Below are 25,895 nucleotides of genomic sequence, written 5' to 3'. Positions count from 1 at the left end.
TATATATATATATATTTTTTTTTTAGATCAATTAGGCTAAGACACAACATGCAGGTATATGTAACTATATGAAAATAGTGTTGTATTGTTTTTTAAAGCTAATGAGTGATACTACTGTGAGTGGGGATGACTTGTAGAATATATGTTTGACTATATATCATATTTTTACATATATAGTTGTTGATGCTGAAGGAAAGGAAAAACATGTAACGTGTTGCTGTTTTCCAGCTTCCCTGTGTCTCTGTTTTCATGCTTAGTCAGTTGGCTTGAATTCTGTTTTCGTCAGCCCTTGAGTAAGGTGATCTGAGGGGGAAGTGTTCGAACTGCTTACTAAGGTCAGGCAGAAGACATCATTCTGCTCACTGACACAATGTGTTGAATGATGAAAAGTCAAGCTTTTCCCATCAAAGCTATTTTTCTTCCTAGTATCACTATGGGAGAATATTACAGACTTACGTTTGCATCTGTTTGCAGGAATCTCGGTGGCCTTACTTATTTGGAGCGATTGTTGTTCCTTCATTGATACAAGTAGTGATTCTGCCTTTTCTTCCTGAAAGTCCTCGTTACCTCCTACTTGAAAAACAGAACACGAGCAAGGCAGAAAAAGGTATGATGTGTTACTGACTTGCAACAAAGGATGTTTATTGTAGGGATGCAGGCTGGAAAGTAATGCTGATATCGCAGTAAAAGCAGAATATTCTAATAGGAGAGAGTCTCTTGGCAATTATTTCACCTCACCTTTTTTGTGTGTGTAAATATAACTGTTGCTTTGATTTTATTTTTTTTTTTTAATAAAAGAAGTTCTGCAACGAACTGACCTATGTAGCATTATGCAATAGTGATACAAAGCTAGCCAAATCATCCTGCCGTTGTGCATCAACCATTATATGCAGGGTTAATTTGAAAGTGAAAGGTGCTTTCAGTCTTCTTGACTCTGCCTTATCTACAGTCTTTGCAGTTTGGCTAACAAAAGCACCAATTCTGTTGCTGGGTTTTGTTCAGTAGTCACTGTGTTTGACCCGGTGCTTCTGTAACTCAGTAACCTTTGTAGATCTAATAAAAACCTCATACACCTGTTTAAGTGAATATTTTCAGTGCTTCTGTATGGCTTGCTTTTCACAGACACAGACCAGAATAATTTGTTCTTACTTTAGGTTCTGTGTATAAAGGAATTTGCGTGTGTGATCACAGCTGCTGCTTACTCCTCCCAGTAAAATTCTGGTTGTGGTGTGACCTCCCAGTTGTCAGTTGTGAGTTCTAGTATATTATGGCTGAGAGAATGCTGAAAATTTGGTTTTTCTTATTAGAGGGACACACTAAAAATAGGAGTGTACAAAGAAGGAAGGAGTCTGATCATAATACCAAAATGTTTGCGGAATGTAACTGCACTTTAAAAATTATTCCTAAAAACTTCATTTGAATATAACTCTTGACATTTTTAGTCACTAAGTAGTTGCTTGCAAAATTACTTGCAAAGTGTGCATCAGCCCCTGAAACTTAATTTCAATAATCTTTTAGCGTGAAATTAATGCAGCTCTCTCTGTCCTGTTTCTTCTACTATGAAATGAAAAACTGGCCTTCTTTGTTCTGTTGAGCACTCTGAAATAGAAATGGCATGCTAATGAAGAGACTCCCATGTTGTCTGAATTTGGTGTTGAATGAAGAGTGTTGTAAATGCTGGAGCCTTAGACATTTAGAGGTATAGTAGAGTGTAAAAAAAACAGAAAAAAGAAAAGAGACCAAAAGCAACAAGGCTTTGGGGAGAGCGTTTTAGCAGAGATTTGATGAGGTAGAGAACAGCTTTTCCAGGAACCACAACGCAAAGGGTTTGCATGGTCAGAGCCCCAAGCAGGGACCACAGTGGGGAGCAGCTTGGGGCTGGCTGTTGGCTGGTAACTTCTTCAGCACCACGGCTGGGCTGGGAAGAAACACCTTTGGGTGCCAAGTTTAAACTGGCTCATTTCTACCTGATAAAATTGTAAATGTATTTCCAGAGCTATGGCTGCCAATGAGTCCACATCTGCAATGCCATTGCATAATGTCACATTTGTTATAGGGATCTATCGGAAATGCTGCCACAGTACCTGGAAACCTCACCACTGACAGTGAAGCTGGGCCCACTCATAGGTAGAGTTTAAAAATTGTAAAAAGTTGGCAGTAAAGTAACACCACCTGCCTTGAAATTCACACGATTTCCTGGTGCTGGTAATGGGCCAACTGCAGGCTGCAATGCAAGTATTGGAGGTGGAGTTTGGAGTAGAAGGCATCAGGAGAGCAAAGTTACCCACACTTTATTTGGTAGTTGAAGGGAAATGAGCTTTAGCAATTGGCTTGCTGATTAGGAGAAGGTGGCTTACATGAGCCACCTTAAAGACTATGAATTTAGATACTCTGGAAAAAAAAAAAGAGGAGGCTGATATAAAAACTTTTTCAAAGTAACTGCTTCTCAATAGAAGCTTTTGAACCTGATTAATTAATTCTAAAAGAAAAAAATAATACTGCGATACGTTTTAGTACAGAGTGAAACTCATTTTGAGTGTAGTTTACAGAGCTAGGGACCAATGATTCCAGACAGAGGTTTGCTAAGGACCGTAGGACAGTGAGGTTTATCCATCCCCCTGAATTTTCCTCCTGTTCCTTGCCTATCAAGCAGCCATGCTTGCAGAATGGGCCACCCTGTTGCACAGCCAAGGTAGCCTGTAGGAGACTGGGTGCAAAATTGGTGAGGATGATTCTTAGACATCATTTTGGAATTCATAAAATCCACCTGTAAGGCAGCATAGATCATATCATATTTCTGTGTTATGAAGTATCTATGTGCCTAATTATGAAGCATGGTAGGAACACAAGCAATTTTCTTATCATAGAATCATCAAGGTTGGAAAAGAGCTCAAGGGTCATCAAGTCCAACCGTCAACCCAATTGCACATCCTTCGTAGTTCCTCCTCTCTTAATGTAGATTTGCAAGTGAGAGTATCTTCAGGTTTCTGTTCAGCATGTGGATGGGTGGGGAAGGAGTTTGGTTGATTCATGGAATGACTGGGCAGAGGGCACCAGTGTGGGGGTCTTGGAGCCCTTCTCCCCTTCCCAGGGCACGTGGAGAAATCCAGATTAGGCATGAGACAGGTTTCAGGTATCTGGCATAATGCAGTGGAGTAATGAAATCAGGTGGGGAGGGGAATTCACCAAAGAGGAGGGTGAATAATTGTGAATCAACAATCAAGTAAAATGATCTGGATGTTAGTATTATCTGCAGAAATGGGGGAGGAAAAGCCTGAGTGTTAGGAAGACCAGAGGAGTTTCTGGGTTATTAAAAAAACCTACTGCTTGTAAGCCATATAATGACAATGCCGTATTCTCCATTTTAATGATGACTACAATAATGCTTTTGAATTATTTGTCTCTTAGGTTAAGTCTGCATATTAATACCAGAAATGTGCAAATCTTTCTTCTGACTAAATCCTTTTTCTTTCTGCTAACAGATCAAGGCTATTCATGCAAATATACATTTCACTGTGGATTATATCTTGTTGGAGAAACATAAAACTGTTATTTGTAAAAGGTCTGCTGTATTTAAGGCGGATTACTACATTAGTCTTTGTAAAATACTCTAAAATGTACATGTATGTCAAAGCTTCTAAAATGGGTATGACAACATTAATCTTCCTCATTGTTTTAGAGCAATAAAAATCCAGTGGGATAATGTAGGGCATGGAGTTTCTGTGAAGTTCTGTTCCTCCTTTTCTTCTGTCCTCAGGAGATAACCAGACTATAACTCCCAAAATACAAGCAGCCTCATTTTCTCGTTTGGCAGAGGTGTAAAAGAGCATGATGCCTTTAATTGCCAGTAAGAGACTGAAAGAGGGAGAAGAGCCAAAAATATGTTGTGTAAGTGATGAAAAAAAGAGAAGGGATGAGTGTTATGTGTGAACATAAAGCACACCACTATGAGAGAAGCTACTCCGTGAGCACGGGAGTGGTGGGGCCTCAGATGAGTGATGTCTTCTGAGCCCCGCTAACAGGGATCTTTGTGTTAAAGACATTGGGTTTAATATGCTTAATTGTCAGTGACGTGAGAGTGAATGTGTCCGTGGGAAACAGATGACAGCAATACTCATGCAGCTGCTTTTTTTTTTGGTTGTTTTTTTTTAAAGGCATAAGCTGTGTTGCCCAAACTACTACCTGTGACCACTTCTCTCTTTTTCTGCCTCCTTTCTCCTGGGGCTGGCTCTATTCCATAAACCACACACTAGCATTTTGATCCTTTAAAATGTCTTCTCAATTTTACATGCTAATTCAGTCTTTACGATAACATCTGATTTCTTTGAACAGTCCTGGAAGTATTACAGTGAAAAAAGAATTAGTAATTCCCCATGTAGTTGAGTTCTTGAGTGCCCATCTTCAGTTAATTGAAAGGCCTGATTGGTTTTAAGGACAGTACTGACTGATGACTGATTTCGTTCAGACCTTTGAACCACGTGCAAATGTTTCACCTTCACTTAGCTCAGACAAATAGAAGCTGGTGGTGTAAATGGAAGGGTTTCCTGTCTCCTTTCCCCTTGAATGGAACCATGCACTTGTTTTGCTGTTTATAAAGGCCATGTACCAGCTTTTGAAAGCTGAGCATCCAGGACCTTCTGATCCAAGGGAATGAAAAAGAAATCTGGGAAAGGACTAAAAGTTGCCAGAACTGTAACTCCTTAGAAGGTTTTAAGCGTGACATGAAAATAAGACATCCCTACAGAGAGAAGCAGCCAGTCATGGAGGGAAATGAGTCATTGCAGGAGGGAGAGCAACGACTGCTGTTCTTCTCAGTGCCAATAATGCAGGGGTTTAAAATGTAAAATGAATAGAATTGAACATCACACATTGAAAGACCTTTGAGTTTTCCCGTCTCCCTGCTAATGCAGAATTTATTTCCACATCAATTATTTATGAAATTGTGATTCTTACTCTACTGAAAAACTGTTAATGGAAGAAACTTAAAGATGTGTTGAATAGCAGGAAAATGTGTTTTTCCAGGAAGGCTGAGTGCTGTCTACTCAAAACTGCATGTATAGCGTAGCATTTCTCAACTTGTTGGTAATTTTAAGTATCTGTCAAATTTTCCTACTGGCATTTACATCTCTGGTCCTAATACTAGGGAGGGAAGAAAAAAAAAAAAGTGGGTGTCTATATTTTTTGTGCCTTTTACTCAGTAATTTTGGTAATTGTCTTTTGACTTCCTGGTCCCTCTAGAAATGTAGCAGGCTCCTTAGTGCAGAAAAGACAGATTGCTTTCTTTTTACTTGACTGCACCTATATTTTTGACTTGTGTGCCCTACAGGAATGTCAAGGATTCTAAGGACAGGAAGAATAAAGGAAATTGTGCGCTGACCTAATTTACACCGATAAAACAGATGCTTAAAAATCTGAGAGAATCTTTTCAAAGAAGAGCATGGTGATATATGTCTGGTTGTTCTTATCTTTTTCTAAATTTTTCTTTATCAGCGCTCTAATAATGCTGAGGAAGGTGTAATTTAAATATGAGACATTGACTGTAGCATACCATAAGCACACATCGTTCTAATTTAACATCTGTGATTCTGTGATTCTTATTGTAGCCTTTAAATACATCACACTCATTTTAACAGACATTTAGCACATCATTTACTAATGAGTGAGCAGTGGTACAAGGACAAAGATCAGCCGCTTAAATTTCGGTTCTGAGGTTTAAATTTGTTAGCTCATTTTTGATTGTAAGGGCTGTGTGAAAAGATAAACCTCATGTTGTTTCTGAGGGATTTAAAATCGCTCTTCTCCTAAGAGAGAAACTGGATATCAGAATAAATTAATGTTATGAATTGACTCAACACCCAGAGGTGATCAGTGTTCATCCCTTAAAAATCATCCTTCTTCTTCAGCAGAGTCACGTAGAGCCTATTAAAATGCAATAGCAGTGCTAACTGCCTCTGAAAATCTTGGCCCAGAGCTCAAGTTAGTTCCCCACGCTGCCGGTCTGGGAGCCAGGCAGAGTGCTCAGCATTGTGCATTCACCAAAGGGACAGTGAGGGATGCTCTGGGGAGGTCACCGGTCGATTTGTGTGACCTGTCCCTCGCAACACTGAAATGCCACCACTTGGCCTTTTCACCTACTGGATAAAGTTAAATTTTGTAACTTCAAAACCTAGATGGAGTCCAGGCATTTTAATCATGACTAGTCAGTGTCTCTGGCTTTCTTGACCATCCGCATCCTTTCTATGACCCAAAAAGAGTGTTTGCTTACTGCAAAATGTGAAGGTCATTTATTTATAGGCAGTACTATGTAAAGCTGTGGAGAAGAGAAAAATTGATTTGGCTCTTAGGAGAATAAAATGACCTTATTAACTTCTTAAAAATAACAATTTCAAGTGACCTGCTGTGTAAAGGATTGTTTTTAGAGTTAGCATCCTACTGGGTCGCAAGGCTTTGTTGCAGGGGTACATGTAGTGTAATTGTTTCTCTGTAGTCATTCCAAGATGATGAGCATTTTAAATATTTCTTAAAAAGCCAACCCCTGGGGTATGTTAATATGATTATGATGAAAGTATCATCAGCATATACGGTATCTGTAAAACAAGGTTGATGGAGATACACCACCTCCATTAGGAGGTATCTGTTTGTAGTAGCTCTTGGAGGAGGTCTGAGATGGAAAGCTTTTATTATTCACAGTGGTAGGATATCTCAGTAAGTCATTGGTGTGCAATAGTATCATACTAGGTGGTATGTTTTTCTGGGGAGATGAGGTTGTTTTTTTTGCTTACATTTGCCAGGTAGATTCCCTGCCATGTCTCCAATGTTGACAAATAGAAAGTCGTGAACTGCACTGGGTAATTCTTCCTAATATTAATCATCTTGACAAAGTGAATTCTTGTCTATGTGCTAGTAAAACGAAGAGGTAATATGAAAATTAGTAGCTATTCCTTTCAAATATCTGCCTTTTCTTGGTTATACCAGACTTAACATACATTATTGCATCTTACTGTTTTTCTGTGCGGTCTATTTCCAGCAATGAAGTCTGCTATATTGTTAGGTTGCAAAAGTAGCCAAGTCAAATAATGTTCAGAACTGCTTTGCTATTAAACCCTTTTTTTCAGGTTACACAGAGTTTTGACTCTGCAGTGGACCTTAGGCTATGTTATATATTAAATAATATAAGGAGATCTGTTAGGGTGCCAGATAATTTATATTCTTGTTGCAGTTTCTGAGACCAATTGCAGGAATGAGCCAGATAATACCTACAGCAGAATGATGTTGTTGGCAGAAGAATTATTGTAGCCCATGTATGTCTCTGTGTCACGTATTTCCATTTCTGTGAAACAAACCTGTTATAAATGCACATGGTGCCAAATATCTGGCCTCAAGTACATGTCTCTCTTTGTAGCATTTCAGACCTTCCTTGGGAAAGACGATGTGTCTCATGAAATAGAAGAAGTTTTGGCAGAGTCTCGAGTCCAAAGAAACACCAAGTTAGTGTCGGTGCTTGAGCTCCTGAGAACCCGTGCTGTGCGATGGCAGGTCATTACCGTGGTCGTCACCATGGGCTGCTACCAGCTCTGTGGGCTAAATGCTGTAAGTGTCCTTCCTCAGGCCATGGCATCTCCTGGCATGCACCTTTCTTTCTTTTTAATACAAGGGTTGTACCATTCAGCAACCTTTATGACTCTCTGATTTTGGCTGTTTCTTCTTATTAATTATTTTGTTACATCAGCATGTAGGAAGGTCCACAGAGAGTTGTATCATTTTTTTTTTTTTTCTGAACCGAAAAAGGGGTAGAAGCCATGTTGTGTTAACTTTGAAGGAATACATGAAAGGTAATGCAGATCAACAAAGAAAGAACATGCAGCTTCTGCTTCTGATACTCAGATTCTCTGGTTGTGGTCCATTAAGATCTGATTTGATATGGCTTGTCTTTGTTTGTGTTGGGTAAACTCAAGTCTTTTCAGTAGACATTTCTGCTTGGATTAATTCAGTTCTCTACTTAATAGAAGTCAGCAAAAGTTCCTGTGAATGATTTTAGGAGGTTGCACTAGATGTTTGAGTTTTGCTGTTGTTCCGTACAATTTGAAGAATAAGTTGCACTTCAATATGCCTTTCTTGGAAAGTGGAGCAAAAGAGAAAAACAAAACCAGCAAAACAGACAATGGCGACAAGTCCTCTTGACCATTAGTGTGTCTGAGGCTAATGGATATCAAAGTCTCCTTTTCCACGTGTCTGAGCATCAGCTAGGAGGGGGTCATGGGGCAATTTAGATTAGAGGTCACCTGGTCCAACCCCCTGCCCAGAGCAGGGCCGATTTCAGGGTTGACTCAGGCTCATGAGTGGTTTGTGCAGTTGAATTTTAAGTATCTCCAAGGCTGAAGAGTCCACAACCTCCCTGGGCAACCTGTGCCAGGTGTTTTCACCACTCACACTGTGAAAAGTGTTTTCTTTATATCCATCCAGAATTTTCCTTGCTGCATGCTTGTGACATCTGGGTTTGATGAACAACATTGAACAACACAAATGTTCTCATGAAGCACCTCAAAGTGAAAGGGGTTTTCACAGTTTAAAGGTGTTAACTGCTTATATATAAGAAGGGCAATATGACCACTGCTGAAAGGAGCTCGGCAAACGCAGCTTCTTACTGTGCATTACTGGCTTTGTGCATTACAGCATACTTCAGCTAGTTTCTCCCCCACAGGGCTCATCAGTGAAAGCTGAATAGTTCAGATGTATCTCAGGTATCTCTGTAGCTTTAAAACTCCTAATACAAAGTAATTTGTCCAAGACCATTTGAAAGATTGATGTGATTAGAACTCTGGTATCAAAAAGTTTTTGATGAAGTACTAGGAGGGAGCTGGAAGATTTTTCATGCTGTGAGGTGAGCTATAAAAACATTTGTATAGGTGATGTTTTATTCTATTTGTAGGATTTCAGTGCTAATGACAGGCTATTTTGTTCCTCACTGTGGATACTTTTTTAAGAAAATTGAATTATCTTGTCATCCAGTCTTTCTAAGATTTATCAATTCATAAGTGAAATAAAATAACACTTATAGTAAGAAACAGACTGCTCAAATAATGAAGCACATTGCCTAAATTAAAAAAGAGAATGCCACTGGGAAAGAGATTAGAACACAGGTACAGGTGTGACAGATACTGCTGAATTCAGGTCCTGGTTTGCATGGCTGCACCCGAGCTAATCTGCTGGGTGCAAGCCAGCATCAGCAAGGTTTAACTGGCTGTGAATGCTTCCTTCTAACTCGCAGCTCCCACTGTTTGCTTTGTCTGCAGTGCCCTGTTAGTCAGTGTGGTCTTTTCCACAACTGCCATCTGGGCAGGGCATATGGGAAAGTTGGGCTTCTCTCAGGCAAGAGTCTCAGGTCGCTCTCAGGGGAAATTACCAACTAGCAGACTTCTGTAATCATCCTGCTGGTACCTGAGAACACTTGCTTCCTTTTAAGGCTTTTACTTCAAAAAATCTGTTTTGCTTAAAAACAGTATGTTTCTTGGTTTCCACGTGGAACAGAAATCAATGGGAAGCCCTAATCATATTATTGTATTCAATTATAATGAAATACGAGACAGTCTGACCTAAGTTGACATAAATAAATGAATCTGTATTTGTCTCTTTTCATCTGATAAAATTTATCCATCATACGTATCATCCCTAATAAATTTATTTATCTTCCACCATTATATCTCTGTTCTAAAGAAGACACAAAACTACAATGAAGTTCTCATTGGTGAACTTTATCCTTTTTCGTATCAAGAAATACACTGCACTGCATATTGCTTTGACAGAGTCATTCCCAAGCGGGATCCCTGGGCTTCCGTGGGGTCTGTCATTAAGTCAGGGACTATATTTCAAATGGCAAAAAGTCATGCAAGGGATGGGGGCCGTGCAGCAATGCATGTTTCCACTATGTAAAAGACCTACCAGAGTGTGTGCTTCACACTTGCTGTAGAGAAGACCTGGCATCAGGTAGTGTAGGAAGGGGTGAGTATGCAGTACACATCCGGTGTGCAACACGGTATATGTCTGTGGTGTTATCTGTCTGCTTTTCGTTGCTTTCTTTTCCTGTTGAAGAATTGAATTTCTTAGGAAGAAGTCTATGTTGGGAGCTGGATGAGAAATAAAAGGACTGGAAAACTGAGTCAGTGGTGTGAGGAAGTTTGGGAACACCACTGATAACATATACCACATGCTGCTTTAAGCTCAGAGCTTATGGGAGTAAAATTTTATGATAAGCAAAGGAAGCAACCGTCATGTAGCTGACTGTAGTCTGCAGACAAGAATGCTAAAATGTTACCTCCAAACTCACAGAAATCGGACTGCAGAGATGCAGCTGTTTCACTGACCAAAATGGCAAACTTTTACTTCAGCCTGTGAAGCAACAGCAAGCCACGATGGACATAGGAAGTCTGATGTCGCTGTGTTGATTTGGACTTGACAGCAGTTGTTTATGGGTTTTTGGACCTTCTGCCCCATTTTCTACAGCTCTTTCATTTCAAAACTTTTAGCCCAATCATTACCTAATTTTGATAGCTAATTAAATCATTAGCTAACAAAAACCGTGTTAGAAAAATAATTTAAGTGAAAGCAGAGTAGTCATCATTAGCCTAGTAAGTTTGTCTCAGTAATACCCTACAGCAATGTATTTTCCTGTTTAATGATTCACAGGCTGAAAAACATTCACTTTTATTGTTTTGAAATTTGTGCATCTTGTTAATTTTCACCCTAACTTTATCTTTGTGCCGCTACAGAGATTAATAAGTCAGTGAACCTCATCCTGTCTTTTCTCTGCCAGTTTTTTAATGTAGCTGTGTTGCTACCACTCTTACCATCAATGGTCAGTCATTCTCTTCTGTAAAACCACTTCCAAAACATCTTATATTCTAGTTGCTACGTTTGGGCAAATTGCATTCAGGAGTTGTCTGCTTAAGTGACCCTTTGGCCTCTTCCTCTTTTATTGCATACCTGCAATATCGCCATCATCTTTAGAAGCTCTACCTTCTGTGCAAAACTGATACCAAGAATGAAATGCCTAAATTACATGTTTTCTAACTTTCATTGCATGAATTTTTCGATCTTGTAGCCTGTAGTATGGAGAAAAAAATTACTTTTATCATGTTGTCATGCTTCATTATTTTTCTTATATATAGCCTAGGTGTATGGGAGGTGAATATGTTGTTAGAGTACTGGGTCCCAAAAAATTTATCAGTGGTCACAAACATTTCGGAGGGAACTGAGAGCTGATCCTTGGTTTTGCTTCAGTCTGCTCTATGTCAGCAGGGCGATGAAATGTGCGGTTAACACCAGCACACGCTACATCACGTAGAGAAGTTTGCTGCAATCACTTATTATCACTACATCTGTTCTGGTGAGAGATGATGCACCAGCAGTCGGCATAAAAGTCTTCAGTCAGCTTTTCTTGATCTGTAAGGTGATATAGATGACTTTTTAGCCATTGGTATTTTATTTTGTTTTATGTAAGATGAGTTGGAGTTTCTTCTTTGGTCTGGGACAAGCAGCATTGCTGAAGGACTAGTTGGGAATCTAAAATGACTTTTTTTTTTTTAGTAGCTTGATGAACAGATGTAGCGTGTGTACAATATGCTGGCACACAGCAGGGTTTTCCTCATGTAATCAAAACACTTCCATTCATCAGACAAGCCTTTTCTTTAGCAGTGCTCACCCTGTTAGGGCTTGTCACATGGACAGCATAAGGAAAAAAATATCAGTGCTACTTTTATGTTTGGTGCTATCATTATCTCTGGCTTTCTGTTTTGTTGTCACAGGTAATCAGCTGTTGTTTAGAACTTTTTCTTCTGATAATCAGTTGTTTCCATTTATTTCTGTTGTCTCTTTTCTCCCTCCAAGGCAGCCTCTTCTTGTCGCGTGCTTTTGGCAGCCAAAATCTTTGGCTAGTTCTTTGCTGTCACCTTGAGTCCAATATAAATATTGTGTGGTTTTCAGACTTTATTTGTGATGTGAATGGGGCTCTGATACTTACCAGACTTGTTATTTTTAGAATATTACCACTATATATTCTCTGTCTGGATAGTGTCAGCACTGGACATGGTTTTACTGACCAAACATGAATGACTTCCTCTAAGGCAGCAACCCTGTGCTCCCTGTGTTTCTGTCCATTAGTCCAGCTGTGTCCATTCTGTCCACAGCTCCTTCTAGCCTATGATTAATTTTATCCTAAAAGCAGCTTTTTACTTTTCACCAAGCAACTCTCACTCTAAAAGTATCTTTGATAATAAAGAGAGATTAGGGTGATGGCTTGGTTAAAGTGACATAAATATCACACCTTCTGTCCGAAAAAGAGCAGTTTCTGCAGTGCCTCTCAGCATCACTTTCCTGTTCTCTCCTCTGTTGTTACGTGCCATTGAAGTATTCCATAAAGCCACCCAACCCTGCTTTTTAAGCAGTGTGGCTCAGCCACACAAAACCTATTTGTATCCTCTTGTTCAAACTTAAAGTGAGTTTCTTTAATTTAGTCCTAAATTGGATTAAGCTAAATTAAGTTAAAGCTGCTTGTAATTCTGCCTGGGTCTGCAGCAGAAGTACAGCAGTGTTGTACCTAATCCACCTGAAATTTGCACCTTACCTTCATTTGTTGTCCTGCCCAGCCCTCGGTCATTTGGGAGTGCTCAGTGATCTAACAAGTCTGGTCTCTGGCAGATCAGATGCTTGAACTGAATATTGATATATTGTAGTTCAAGCCATAATGATTAATAACTCATTTTCTTCTCTCTGATACAGATCTGGTACTACACAAACAACATCTTTAGTGAAGCTGGGATTAATCGTGAAACAATCCCCTATGTTACTCTAAGTACTGGTGCTGCTGAGACACTGGCTGCTGTTTTTTCTGTAAGTATGGTTATAAAATCTGTTAACATGCTTGATATTCAAATTACTGATATTATTTCCTTATGCAGGTTAAAATATAAAAAGAATGGTATATTGAAGATTAAGTGTAATGGTTGATAAAGCAATTGAAAATATTATTTCTAGGTTTAATCCTAAACCCAGTTTTGTGGCTTCAGATTTTTTTCTCAAGAAGAAGATGCTCTCTAGTTTCACTTGTATTAAAAGGAACATAAAAAGTTGATATATCCTGAGATGCTTTGTGTGGTTGAAGAGGAAGAAGGCAGGAACAGCAAGGCCCCAAATATATTAGGTGATAACTCATAAATGGTTTCACCTGATAGAATGACTTTACCTGCTAGCAGTTTATTCACCTCTCAGAGTCTTCTCATGGGCCCACTGGGAAGCAGGCAGTGTTGCTGGAGAAGGCTCAGGCAGAGTACAGCTAGGTGTGTTCAGTGTGGATCGCAGAACCGTATGCCTTACTGGGCATGTTTTAATGACACGTTTTCTATAGCAGATTACGAACAGTGAGGAAAATTCTTCAGTCATTTGAAAATACAGGAGTAAATGTTTGTAACCTAGCTTGTTGGAAAAGTAAGCCAGCACACTAGAACACACTAGAACACGTTGTGTTAAGTTCTGCTGTCTCATTCACCGAGGGCAAGCAGACGTCCTTTCATAATGCATGAGCTCCTGGGTAGGTTGTGTACCTTTGCTATGCACTGAGCGTAGAGGAGGATATTAACAGAAAAAATTATACATGCACATTTTTTTTCTTTCCTATTTCAGAATGGAAATGTCGACTAGGAAAAAAATATACATTAAGTGGGCAAACTAAAACTGAAAGTTTTAGTAGGTGAATACACTGTTAATTGCTAAAGGAAATATATTTCTCTTTGTACTGAAATGAATAGGAAACAATGGGAGAAGCCTTTGCAATGGAAAGTTGCAAACAAGCAAATACTCTTTTCTTTCTTTGTTAGAATTTTTCCTTACCTTCATATATTCTATTCCAACTGTATTTGCACAATAGTGGACACACCAGCCAAGCATTTTTAAATGTCAGAAGAATGGTTTTGGCAAAAAAATCCTTTCTGATGGCAGAGCAACTGCTTGTGACCTATAAAATGTTAAACTAAATCCAGCTATCAAGTATATTTTCTTATAGTCTAGGACATAAGGACTCTCAAAGGTCACAAAGATCTTTTTCTGATCTTTGTGAATTTCTGCAAATCTATTTTTGGGTAAACCATCTTTTGGGTTTTTTTTTTTCTTAAAGGGACATTCTTATTAATGAAATATGGAATGCCCAGCCTCTTAGAATTTCTTCTTTGTGATGCTGCAGAAATGCTTCTTTGTGTAAGATATATGTAAAAATCATAATCATAATTATGAAAGTGATTTAATGAAGAACATACCTCTTCTTTGTTGAAGCAGATGAAAATTACGTGCAGACGATTTCATTATATTAAAACCGTTTTATAAATAGGGTTTGCCATCTTTCAGTTCCTTCTTTTCTATCAGTTTGTGGGGCTTATTCAGAGCACGCTGTTCATACATAATGAGGTAGATGGGTCTGTTTTGGTTGCTGGTATGTGTGGTAACTTTTTTTTATGCCCAAGAGGAGTGTTTTTAATATTTTCTGTTTAAGCTATTTGCTGTGCCTCTGTAAATGCTGATGTATTGATATCCCCACTCACTTCAAATTTGCTCTTTCAATTCAAGAGAAATGCTGCTTTGTAGCCTTAATGTTATTTCCGTAATCCTCATAAATGTTCATTGCTGCTGTTTAAAGGAACAACAACATTAATTTGTTTTTTCAGTTGAAGGTTTTGTATCTTCTTATTTCTATGAGTAAATTCCTCTAAATTTTTTTCATACCTAGAACTAAAGATGGGGGATTTCCTCCCAGTCCCAACCTCTCAGTTGCTCTTTATGCTTTTTTTAATTTTAATGTGTATTTGACAGCATTAAACGTTAAGTCAGGTGCATATATCTTATGGACTACTTGGAGGGAAAAAGGGAAGAAGCAGGAGAAAGTGAGGAGAGAACTGAATTTTCCTGGTATTTTTTAGCATATTGTGCTTGCTAGCAGAAACCAAATTTTACTAACAATTAATTCCAGGATTTCAGTAGATACTCCTAGCAGTATTTAGAAATAGAGCTTTTTTCTTGTAAATGAAACAGCTATTGGAGAGGTCCACAATGAAATCATGTGCCATCTTCAATCATTATGCAAATATTAGGTGGTCATTAGACTCTGTGCCTCAGTGAGAATACTCATCAATGGATGAACCCTGTATGAATGCTAAAGGAAAAGATTGAAATAGATATATTTATTTCACAGAGCAGCAAAATAGTGTTTCGGAAATAATTTTTTCCACAGCTTGAATGATATTTTGAAAGTCTCCCTTTAATGTGTCTCCTGGGAGCAGCAGCATAAGAGTAATAATGTTGATGTGGTCCTTGAGGGAAGGCAAACAACATCCCATCTTTTTTATAGCTGTGTATTGCCTCAGATCAGTCTATGCCTGTTAGTATTATGCTTTGCCTACAGTCCCATCCCTCTTCCTCTTGAGCCAAAGCTGCATAAAAAAGACATTGAAAAATTAAACACGTGCATCATCATTTTCCTGTCATATAATTTGGCTGCAACTCCTGCTTACACCATCACTTCCTAGTTTACCTCATGAAATACCTGTGCTGTAGCATTGCGTACTTGGTGCCCTGGCTTCTCTCTGGGGAGACAATATAAGCTTTCTGTATGTTTTTCAGTTAATTGTAGTCTTTTTCACCCATTGTACTGAACACAGATTCCGTTTAGAGGACAGGCTAGACAAACTGCTTTTTAATGACAGACATTAATTTCAGTTTTCTCTTGAAGAAGTTTAGTATCCTCTGGAATGAAATACTGTGTATGTTGCCTACTCATAGATGGGTCGCAGCAGTAAGTTATCTAACCTGATGTCATGTGTTGAAGCAGTATGGAATATAGCTAAATAATTCCCTGGCAAATATGTGTTTATTAGAAGTCTGTTCTTTAAATTCTACAGTAAGAGGACGCCACAAACATAGTTATTATTTAGTAAGACTGGTTACTGTGGCTTTTTTGTAATTTGTGGTGATTGAGGTTAATTTAATTTAGTTGTTGTCTTACACTTAGTGGGCAGAAAGAACAATTTGGCAGTGCCTTTCTTTGACAAGGCAACAGGCTGAATGGAAAGGCAGACAGAAGTAAACGTGTGAAAAGATTCCTCCCCCCCTCCATGAAACCAGCACAGAATAAAAGAAAATGTTATTCAAATTAAGCATCCCACATCCAATTTTGCCATCTGCGGCACCACATTTGGTCTTTATATGATGTTCACAGAAGGAGATTGGCTATGGCTGTATTGAGAAGATTATGCCTTAAGCATTTCCCATAAGGTGATGCACCAAGGTGTTACGAATGTGCCTTCCAAAGCCTGCGACAGAGACAAGCTGTGTGAAGTCTGGAATGAGTTAAAATATAATTCAGTAGTAGAGCACAAAAGAATATAGTAAATCCTTTGTGGTATCACACAGAAGTCAAGGAAGCCAGTTTTCTTAGTGAGATGATGCTATTCTGCTTTGAGATGTCATGAGGAAGGGCTCTTAGACTTGTCTGTGTTTCTTCTAATGTTAATAGATCTTAACATACAAGAAAGGATTCCCTGCTTAGGGCATGGCACATCTTAAAACAAGGGTACTCCGAACACTTTAGCAGGTGTTCTCATCCCTAACACATTTCCTCCATGGTACCCAAAGGGTAATATGAGAGATCTTCATTAGAACTCGGTGGCTCTACCAGGGTCAGAACAAGAAGAAATACGTTCCAGTGACACCCAGTCATAGCACGTGGAAAAAATGGGGTGACGAGTTCTGTAATCTTGAGGGTTCTTAAGAAGTTTTGCTATAATCTGATTTTCAGTAAGACTTTTAATGCAGTCCCATATGACATTGTTCACCCTAGATCAGAATCAACCTTCACCTACCCGTAATTCCCAATAGTCTGTAAGTAGAGGAGAGTGCAGGAATGGGGCAAACATGGCATTTTCTGCTTATGCTCCCCTCATCCTGACAAGCTGTTGCTCAAGGAATGCCAGAATGGAAAGGGAAATTCTTGGTCTTCAATAGCCTTGACAGAATTTTTTATTTGAATTTGTCTACTTACTTGTCAACTTTTGTATGTTTTTAGAACCCACAGCATCTTAAAGCAATGAGTTTCACAGTTTAACTACATATTATATGAAAAAGTCCCTATGTTGAGATTAGAGAATACAAGATACAGTAGGTGTGGGCTGGATGAAATTATAACAGTGTGGATGCTCAGCTAACTGCAAAACTATTCTTAGAGAGCAGCAATCAACACTTCACTGTCATATGTGCACAAATATAAAATGTCATGTGGAACTGTGTCAAAAGGCTTACTGAAGTCAAAATCTATCATGTTTTTCATTTTCTTTCTGTGAGCTCAGCTTCCTTCCCGACAGTGAAAGAAGTCACACTGATCTGCACTGAGCAAATCTGTTTTGACTGTTCTTATCACCTTAGTCTCCTCTAGCTGCTGTCAGACTGTTTGATCAGTTAATAATTCATCCTAGTGTTTTTGGGGGGATGAAAGCCAGACCTTGTCTTCCTTCTCCCTGCATAAGAGAAGATAGGTGTTCCATCTGCCCAGATCCAGTGCTCAGACATTGCCATTGACTCACAAGTTTTCTGGAATTTTCATTAATCATCATTATGAAAGCCTCATTTTAACTAATAAATTGTGATGTGAAAAAATAGTCTTTCGTCAATACACTATTGCATATTGATTTGGGGGAAAAAGTCACCTGGCACTGAAGACCATTAATTTTATCCAAAAGAAATATTTATGAAGCTTATCGCCTATAATTTTAAGAAACCATAAATAGTTGCATACATGAGCAAACAGTTGGTTTCCAAAATTGCCTATTACACTAATTTGTTTTGCCGATATAAAATTTCAGTTGCATGAATTGTTAGATGATTTACATGTACTTTGCTCAGTCCTATGAAAGCACTGCTAAGTATGTCTAATAAGTGAAATCCAAAAAAAATACTCGTTGATTCATTTGCAATGTAAGATACTGAATTCTTTTAGATCCAGGGAGTCACTAATGACTCCATAGTCACAAATTCATCCTCATTTCAGATCTCAAATGTAAATGTATGCAATCTTTACATAGCAAATTTGGGAGTGGAAAAATACTCAGATTTATGTCCCTGTATTGGCCAAAATGTAATCAGAAAGAATCAGTGGTACAAAAAAAGAGAGACTGACCAAGCAGCTTCCCAAACCATGGTGTTTGTCGATGGCCAGAGTGCACATGCGCACATTTTCACTGCAGGGTGAACCGGAGTGTGTGGCTGTGTTAATGCATGTTACCTTAATCCACAAGTGGTCAATGGGATGGCTTTTAGACAAAGACATTATTCCTTCTTAAGCATTTTGTTACAGTTGGGCTCTTGGATAGACGAAGATTACACATGTTGAAGTAACCATGTGGTGCCTTCTGGGAGAAAATCTCATTATGAAGGTCTACCTTACAACACCACTCCTAAGACCCAAGGTAAAGTGGGGTAGAGACTGCATTTATGTAGTACAAATCCTTCTGCAGAAATTGAAGGGTTTAAAGATGTGTTTCCTACTGCTGAGTATTACAAAAAAAAAAATTGGTTTTGCGTAATTTTTTTCCCAGTCTATTCAAGATGACCCGCATCAAGGCATTCAAATACCATCATTAGAAAATAAAGTACCAGCCACAATAATCTGTCCTAAATCAAGGTCAAGATCTCATCTAGCTTTTGTAACATGAACCTGACACAGGACAAAACTTAATGTTTTGTAAAACAAATAAATCATCAACAGAAGGAGCTTTACTTCAAAAATATCTGCAATTTACTGAAGGGACACAACAGGAATAAAGTAATGGGGTGTTTCTGTGCTGCCCTAAGGGCTATTCCCAGGCACTGTGAGGCAAAAGCAGCTGGCTAGAGCGAACCCCTGCATGGGCTATGTCTTGGTCATGCTGGTCCGACAGGCATCGAGTATGGAGACCCTCTTTTGTGAATGGAAAATTTCACTGCCAAGTGAAGCTGATTAAGGATGCTTTACTGCAAAATAGTTCAGGCTGAGCTTAGAAACTTAGCAATCAATTCTACCCTCTGCTGATAGTAAACCCTAGCCTGGTACCTGCAGAAGATAAGTAGGATCTTATCCTGTCATGGCATTAACACAGACGCAGGCAAACTGATATGAGAGCCAGGGTAGGCACAGATTTATTTAACATGTGTGGCAGAACGTGGTGCTACGCCTCTAAATTCCAGTTTAGGTACTTAAATAAAATAACACATTTCTTTGTTTTGCAACTGTATAATTCGTACAGTAGAAAAAGGCATATACATAAAAATAGGAATAAAAAACCAATTTGTAGCCCTCAGTCTTCTGTCCCTCTCCTTTTCCTGTGTGCAAGATGCTACACATTGTGTCATAAATAGACCTGACAGCGATATAAATGTGATTATCCATTTTAATCCTGTTATTTAAAATGGAAATAACAGAGTTAGCATGTCACATTAAGTCTGAATCTAGATGTTACTCAGACCCATATCCAAAATACATGAGAAAAAAAGTGTGGCTACTCCTGATGTTAGCATATAGATCAAACTTCTTTACAGAGCTGAGACATCGAGTAGATCTAATAGGGTTTTCTTAGTTTAATTTTGGGCCAGAAAATAAGTAGGGAATAGTATTCAGTGACCTCCAATTTGGGCTGTAGAACTCGCTTTCATATTCATTTTATCCAGCGAAGCTTGTCTGATCTTTTTTAATGCTCTCTGCTTTCATTATGTCAGCCCCGCGATCTGCAGCTGACTCAAGTAAAAAGATTGACATTTGCTTTTCTAACTTTATTCACAAGTGTTTCCTGACAGACAAAAGTAAGTTGTGTTAACTTAGTTTGCATATCAGCTGCCTTATTATCACCAAACTTGTGTTGAGAGAATTTTGGTTGCAATATTTTTTTACACATTTTCAGTAATTTCAGTTGTGTTAATTACCATGGCTGGCTATAGGCTTCTACAAATGCATGTTTACGATCACACATAAACAAGTATCAGCCTACACAATTTGACAGATAACTCAGTGTGCTATCACAGAAAACAGTTGCAAGATTATTTTTTTTTACTGTACTTAAGCATATACTGAATTTCTTGTTATTTCATTTACTCTACCATATAGTATATTTTGACTTGTTATAGGTCTTCAGTAGGTAACAGTTACCAGCACATAGCAGTGGAGCAATCAGAACTATAAATACTTGAAAACTGGTGAATCATCTTCCACTTCTTGTGAGTCATAAGTATTGTAGTGGGTTTTGCCAGTTAACAAGTTTTGGATTTGTATAATCATAACTAAAAATGAAGTTGTTGTCTGTTTATAACCTCAAAACCAGCATTTTTTTCATCAGGGGAACTTGCTTTTATAGACGGCATATTAGACCCTCTTTTAAAGTATTTGCTGAAACTTCAGCATTTATTTGAGCTTTTTTTTTTTCCCAATGAAGAAAAGGGGAACAAACAGTTCAGCAGAGAAATTTGAGGTACTGATGTATTGTCATATGTTTTCTTAAGAAATTCTCAAAAATAAATCTAATTTTCGTTAGAAATACTGTAGACCTGAACAGCTTGACAGACTGGCTGGTGAAGCGTCTGCTCAAATGATTCAAAAAAATATTTTTGGCCTACTGAGAGGCTTTTCTGGTGTGAATTGGCTCCCAGTTGAAAAACTTTGAATTGCCAATGGGCCCTGGGGTGCTTTTGCATTGCCTCCTGACCAGCAAAACTGCAGACCGCTGTCTTTCCAAGCGCACGTGCTGCTTTTCATGAGACCACAGCTTTATAATTTATAACCAGATAGGGAGCATGGTTTTGATCGTTGCACTTGGCTTTTCTTGAGCTTGGCTCAGTGTAGTATCCCATTTCAGCAGAGACTGCTGTCCTTGTCTGAATCTATACCATAAGCAGATGTGTTTTTTTGCATTGGAACTGGTGATACAAGAGGTAGGTCATGCATTTGAATGAATTAGAGGGGTCCATAGCTTTAAAGTAGGCATTTCTCTCCCTGTAACTGTGCAAGTTAATCATGTCTGATTGAGAAGTCTTCCAAGTTTTTATTTCCTAGATTTATTAGGGTACTTAACTTCATATCAACTTTGGAAATGTTTATAGGATTCCCAGCAGTTCCCATAGATCGTAGTGTCCCTGAGAATACGGACAAAATTGCTGCTTATTTTTTCCAGTGAACAAAGTTGATCCATTCCATAAATCACAAGAAATGTCACCAAGAACTGTAATTGTAAATTATTTGGAGAAGAAACTGTAGGGAGCGCCCAGAAGCTGAAGCATTCAAGTTTCACTTTGCTACTGTCTTAAATAAATAGCAATGATGAATGCTTGAGAAACCTGGCATCAGGTCAGGGAAGAGAATAACTGCACATGGGTTTGCTTTATTTTTTTCCCAAATTGTCTCTGAATAAAAAAGGATTTAAATATATTAGAAACTCTTATTCTCTTCTGTGAAAAGGATATGGAGCCTGCAGATCTGCTGTAACTGTATCTGTGCTTGGCTGCTCTCAGTTGAAACTTGGGAGTTCCTCACCAGCTCACCTAGATTTGCCCAAATACGTCCACAGTCCTTATTCTTGGTGTATGTAGGCACAAGTAATAACGGAAATTCCCTGGTCTGTCAAATTACATGTGAAGCATCTATTGCAGAAGTCTGTCTTCTTAGAGACCCTTCAGATAACTTTTCATCCCCCACAGCCATAAAAAAAATGTCTCTTGGTTAAGTGTGTGTGTGGCCACATGTGTTTGCAAGATGGATTCATTAATCATAGTGGAAAGTACTTGGCGTCTTGTAGGAGTTTTGACGGTACAGCAGTTGCAGTTTTGGAACATTTGGACCCCCTGAGTGCAATGTGAAATGTTAACAACATCAGTGCGGGTCTATTTTAAAAATGGCTTTGAAATAAATTCTATTATGGAAGCTGTGGAAACTGTCAAAATGTATGTATTTCCTCATTTAAAGGAATAAAGAAGGCTAAATCTCGCCCCAGAGCTGTTTGCTGTGTTCTGCAGCGTCATGGTGTACGTCTCTGGTGTGGAAGTCCAGCTCTGCAGGGTGCAGGGTTGAAGTGTTTTGAAGCCTGTCCTAAAATCTGCTGGGGAACCTAATGCTGTGTGAGAAGTGCTTGCCATACAAGGCATTTATTCCCTGGGTGACTTTGTACTGTCCTTTGAGGGATTTCTTGTAGATGCTTACAGTGGAACAGTGTGCATCATCTCCCAGAATTAAGGATTTTGCTCCAGATTTTATTTTAGTTGCTCATTTTATCTTTTGCTCAAGGGAGGTGTGAAGGAAGGAAGGACTTCAGTCTCCACTAAATAACGATGTGGCAAACAGTTTTGTGATTCTGACTCCAGGTTATTTGAAGTGGTATATTTTTAGGCTTCATAAAATTGTTTTATCTTTCTGAGAAGAAAGCTAATTGTCGTTGGTAATTATAGTAGCTATCAACAAGAATAGTACATTAGCTGTTTTGAGCTAAAATATGTATTAGTTTATTTTAATGAGTCAGACTAGCAACAAAAAGACATTTTCATGTTACAAGTTCTCAAGAAATTCTTCATTATGGTTTTCTCTAGCAGAAAAGTAGTCAGACTTTGTGATGGCTTTTAGCAAAGTTAATTTCTGTTCAGGTGTTAAATACAAATTCAAAATGTGCATATCAGGGTTACAGTCTCCTACCTGAGCCAAGTTTTCTGATGGGTGGATTTTTTTTATCTGGCTATTCCAATTACATGAACTATTCTAGTTCATGACTAAATTTTTTTTTCTGTGTTTGGACAAAAAAGAAATTAAGAATAAATTTTAGATTCATAAAAATTTATTTAGTCTGTGATATTTTTTAGCTTAAATTTTAAGCTTTTCAGTTTAAATTCAGAGAGATGTTGAAATTAAGAAGCAGTCAAACATTTAAACTTTTTGACATTTAAAAATTACATAGTTTGAGAACGTTGTTATAGAAATTTGGTGCAAATTTGTAAGCAGTTCAACAACTGTAGTTATTTCTTCCCCCCAAAATAAAAAATAAGAAAAAAAATCAACTTTGTGTAGTTATCATTATATTAATTATTTTAATATAGCTAATCTACAGTCCTTGGTTTACTATTAAATTGTTGTGGAAGAAGTTTAATGTTGTAGTAACTGTGAAATCTACCACACTGACAGTATTAAAGTTGAATTTACCAGTTGCACATTTTTCTTATGATTGTGTTTGTTCTGTAGGAGGAAATCCAGGCATACAACTATTAACAAGTACTAGTTTTGATGGTTTCCCTTTTTTTTTTTTTTTCAGTGGTTTTAAATAATGATCCTGTGCTGACTTGTTTTTTCAGAGAGGTTCAATTATGTAAACGTAGTTGTGGACACAATTACAGACACACCATAGCTGATAAATAGTACAAAATCAACTCTCATGGTTTTATTTTTGGTGTTCATATTTACTAGGAGAACATATTATGTGTTCTGAGTTCTTCAGTACTTTATCAAGAAAATCAAATGCCTCTTTTTGTTTTCCAGGGCTTAGTTATTGAACGTCTCGGACGCAGACCTCTTCTCATCGGAGGTTTTGGGTTGATGGTTGTCTTCTTCGCAGTACTTACTGTCTGTCTGACTTTACAGGTAACACTACAATCACTACATATTTTTACTCTCTCTTTTGCCTATTTTAAACACGAAGTACTTGATAATACCTGTTTGCCTCAGCATTCCTACATAACCCCGTTCTTTTAATCAGTTTGACATAAGGATTTGAAGGTCTCTTTTGTTTCTTAGTGAATCTGTTGGTTTCAATATAGTACGTGGTTAGACATAGCAGCTTTTGTATTAAAAAGAGGCTTTGCCACATTCAGTCTCTTTAACTCGAAGATTCATGCATATCGTGAACTATTATGAAGACAATTTTATTCATAGTTGGGCAAATAGTTCACCCATATTCTGTGGTTTTTTTTCCAGTCTGGCTTGAACTTTAGCACAAGAAGTTGTAAACTTTCAGAGTTGTGACTTCTGTGGTGCAAGAGCTTGTCTTGTGTTTGTCTACAGGGATTGCAGAGACCAAGATCTTTAATACAAACCATCTAAGAAAGTTCCACAGAAGTACTGTGATTTTCTAAAGCAATTCTAGACTAAAATCTGAAATAGAGATAGAATTGTGGAAAACACTATCTATTGTCTGTGATTTTTTTAATATTGGTGATATGTACAACATAATTAACATGAATGTCTTTTATCTACACAGAAAACTGTGCATTGGCTTCCTTACCTCAGTATATTTTGCATCCTTGCAATCATTGCATCATTCTGCATTGGACCAGGTATGTCTGTATTTTTTCATGTTTCTTTGTATATCAAAGCAGAGGTATTTTTGCACTGGTGCTGTTAATAAATTGCTTATAGGAAACTGCTCTACACTTATCTGAAGACCACAAGGGGTCTAAGACAATAAGAGTGATAGCAACACAAAGTGACAGCAATGTTCTTGGTAAAAACCCATGTACACATACATTCCCACTTAGCTATCAGCATAGTTGAGAACTAGTGCCTAAATTGCAATCACTACCAAAATAAAATGTTGGGTATTGTTGTAGGATCACTATCATTTTGTAAATCTATAAAAAACTCTCAGACTGGAAGCTGTTTTATTTATCAATACTGTATCTGTTAGCAGTTCAACGCTGGGCAAATGGGACACTGGTAGAGGGGGAGGAAGGGGACAGTTGTGTGTGGTTCCTTTCTTCTCCTCCTTTCCAAAGATAGAGAAATGTTATGCAAGAGGGTTTTACACATACTCTCTTTAGCAGGTTGAATGGAAAAGGGAGATGTCCTGATGGCAGAGATGCTTCTTGTCTGGTCCTTCTCTATTGATTGCATGCCAAATCCAATGCACTCAGTTTTTGCAGGTTGTGATGAGTTTGTCAGAGCTATTTCCCCAGCCCAGTGTTAATTACTTAGAGATGGATACAACTTCATACAATCCAGTATTCACAGGTTGTATTGTTTGTATTTTATTTTCTTTAACAAAGAACATGTTTAAGGTATAAAACAGTAATAAAGCCCAGGCCTTTCTCAGAAGTGTAGAATGAAAGGACAAGAGCAAAATCAAGTCTCAGAAAAGGCAATTCTGACTGGATAGAAGAGAAAAAATTTGATGCTGAAAGTGGTTAAGCACTGGAAGATGTTGCTCAAAGAGGCCACAGAATGTCCATTCTTGGAGCCATTCAAAACTCAGCTGGACAAGTTCATGAGCAACTGGCCCTGCTTCGTCCAAATGCTGAAATCCAGAAGTCCTTCCAACTTAGTTTATCCTGTGATTCTAGTTGCATCATATCTTTAGAAAACACATTTTAATAGATATGCATAATATGCAAATACTTGCCTGAGTGTAGTATTTCTCTAAACAGTGTTGCTCTAGCCTTCAGATACTTGATCAGAATCAGATCCTGCAGTTATCAAACAATGAAATGTTAAGAAAAATCATTTGCAGATAGATAGAGGAATTTAATCCAAATTCAATTCATGTACAGAATAAGATGTCAAAACAGTGCTTAAATTTTCAAAGATTCTCTCACAAGCTGCTCTTCACAAAGAGGCAAAAAATAGCTGCTTTTTAGGAGTTTTTTCAGAGGTGTTCTGCTGTAAGTCTGAAAGTAAGATTTCTGTTCCCCCGAGTTTTCAGGTTTTTTCATGCACCATTTATTACTACTTTATCTTTATAAAGAGTTTGACATTAAACATTAATCAACTGTTTGTACATCTTCGCTGCTGAAGTGATCTAATTAATTGATTGTGGTTTATTTGGGGAAAGAAGGAGTTGCTGGTGTCTCGTGTGACTCTAATGAAACATAGC

General features: G+C 38.1%; 1 protein-coding gene across 1 annotated transcript; it reads left to right on the top strand.

The window, feature by feature from the left end:
* Positions 1 to 474: 474 nt before the first annotated feature.
* Positions 475 to 24,363, top strand: LOC104460481 (solute carrier family 2, facilitated glucose transporter member 9-like; the record flags this gene model as incomplete). The annotated part of the gene is made up of 5 exons (XM_010075746.1): positions 475 to 607; positions 7,403 to 7,590; positions 12,775 to 12,885; positions 23,570 to 23,671; positions 24,288 to 24,363. Coding segments are annotated over 5 exons (610 nt in total), but the record flags the coding sequence as incomplete, so codon positions are not given.
* Between the last annotated feature and the right edge of the window lie 1,532 nt (positions 24,364 to 25,895).

The sequence above is a fragment of the Pterocles gutturalis genome, unplaced genomic scaffold (assembly GCF_000699245.1).
Source record: "Pterocles gutturalis isolate BGI_N339 unplaced genomic scaffold, ASM69924v1 scaffold48572, whole genome shotgun sequence".
NCBI classification, from domain to species: domain Eukaryota; kingdom Metazoa; phylum Chordata; class Aves; order Pterocliformes; family Pteroclidae; genus Pterocles; species Pterocles gutturalis.
The sequence above is the reverse complement of the archived record's forward strand: the minus strand, read 5'-3'. Positions and strand labels throughout refer to the sequence as shown.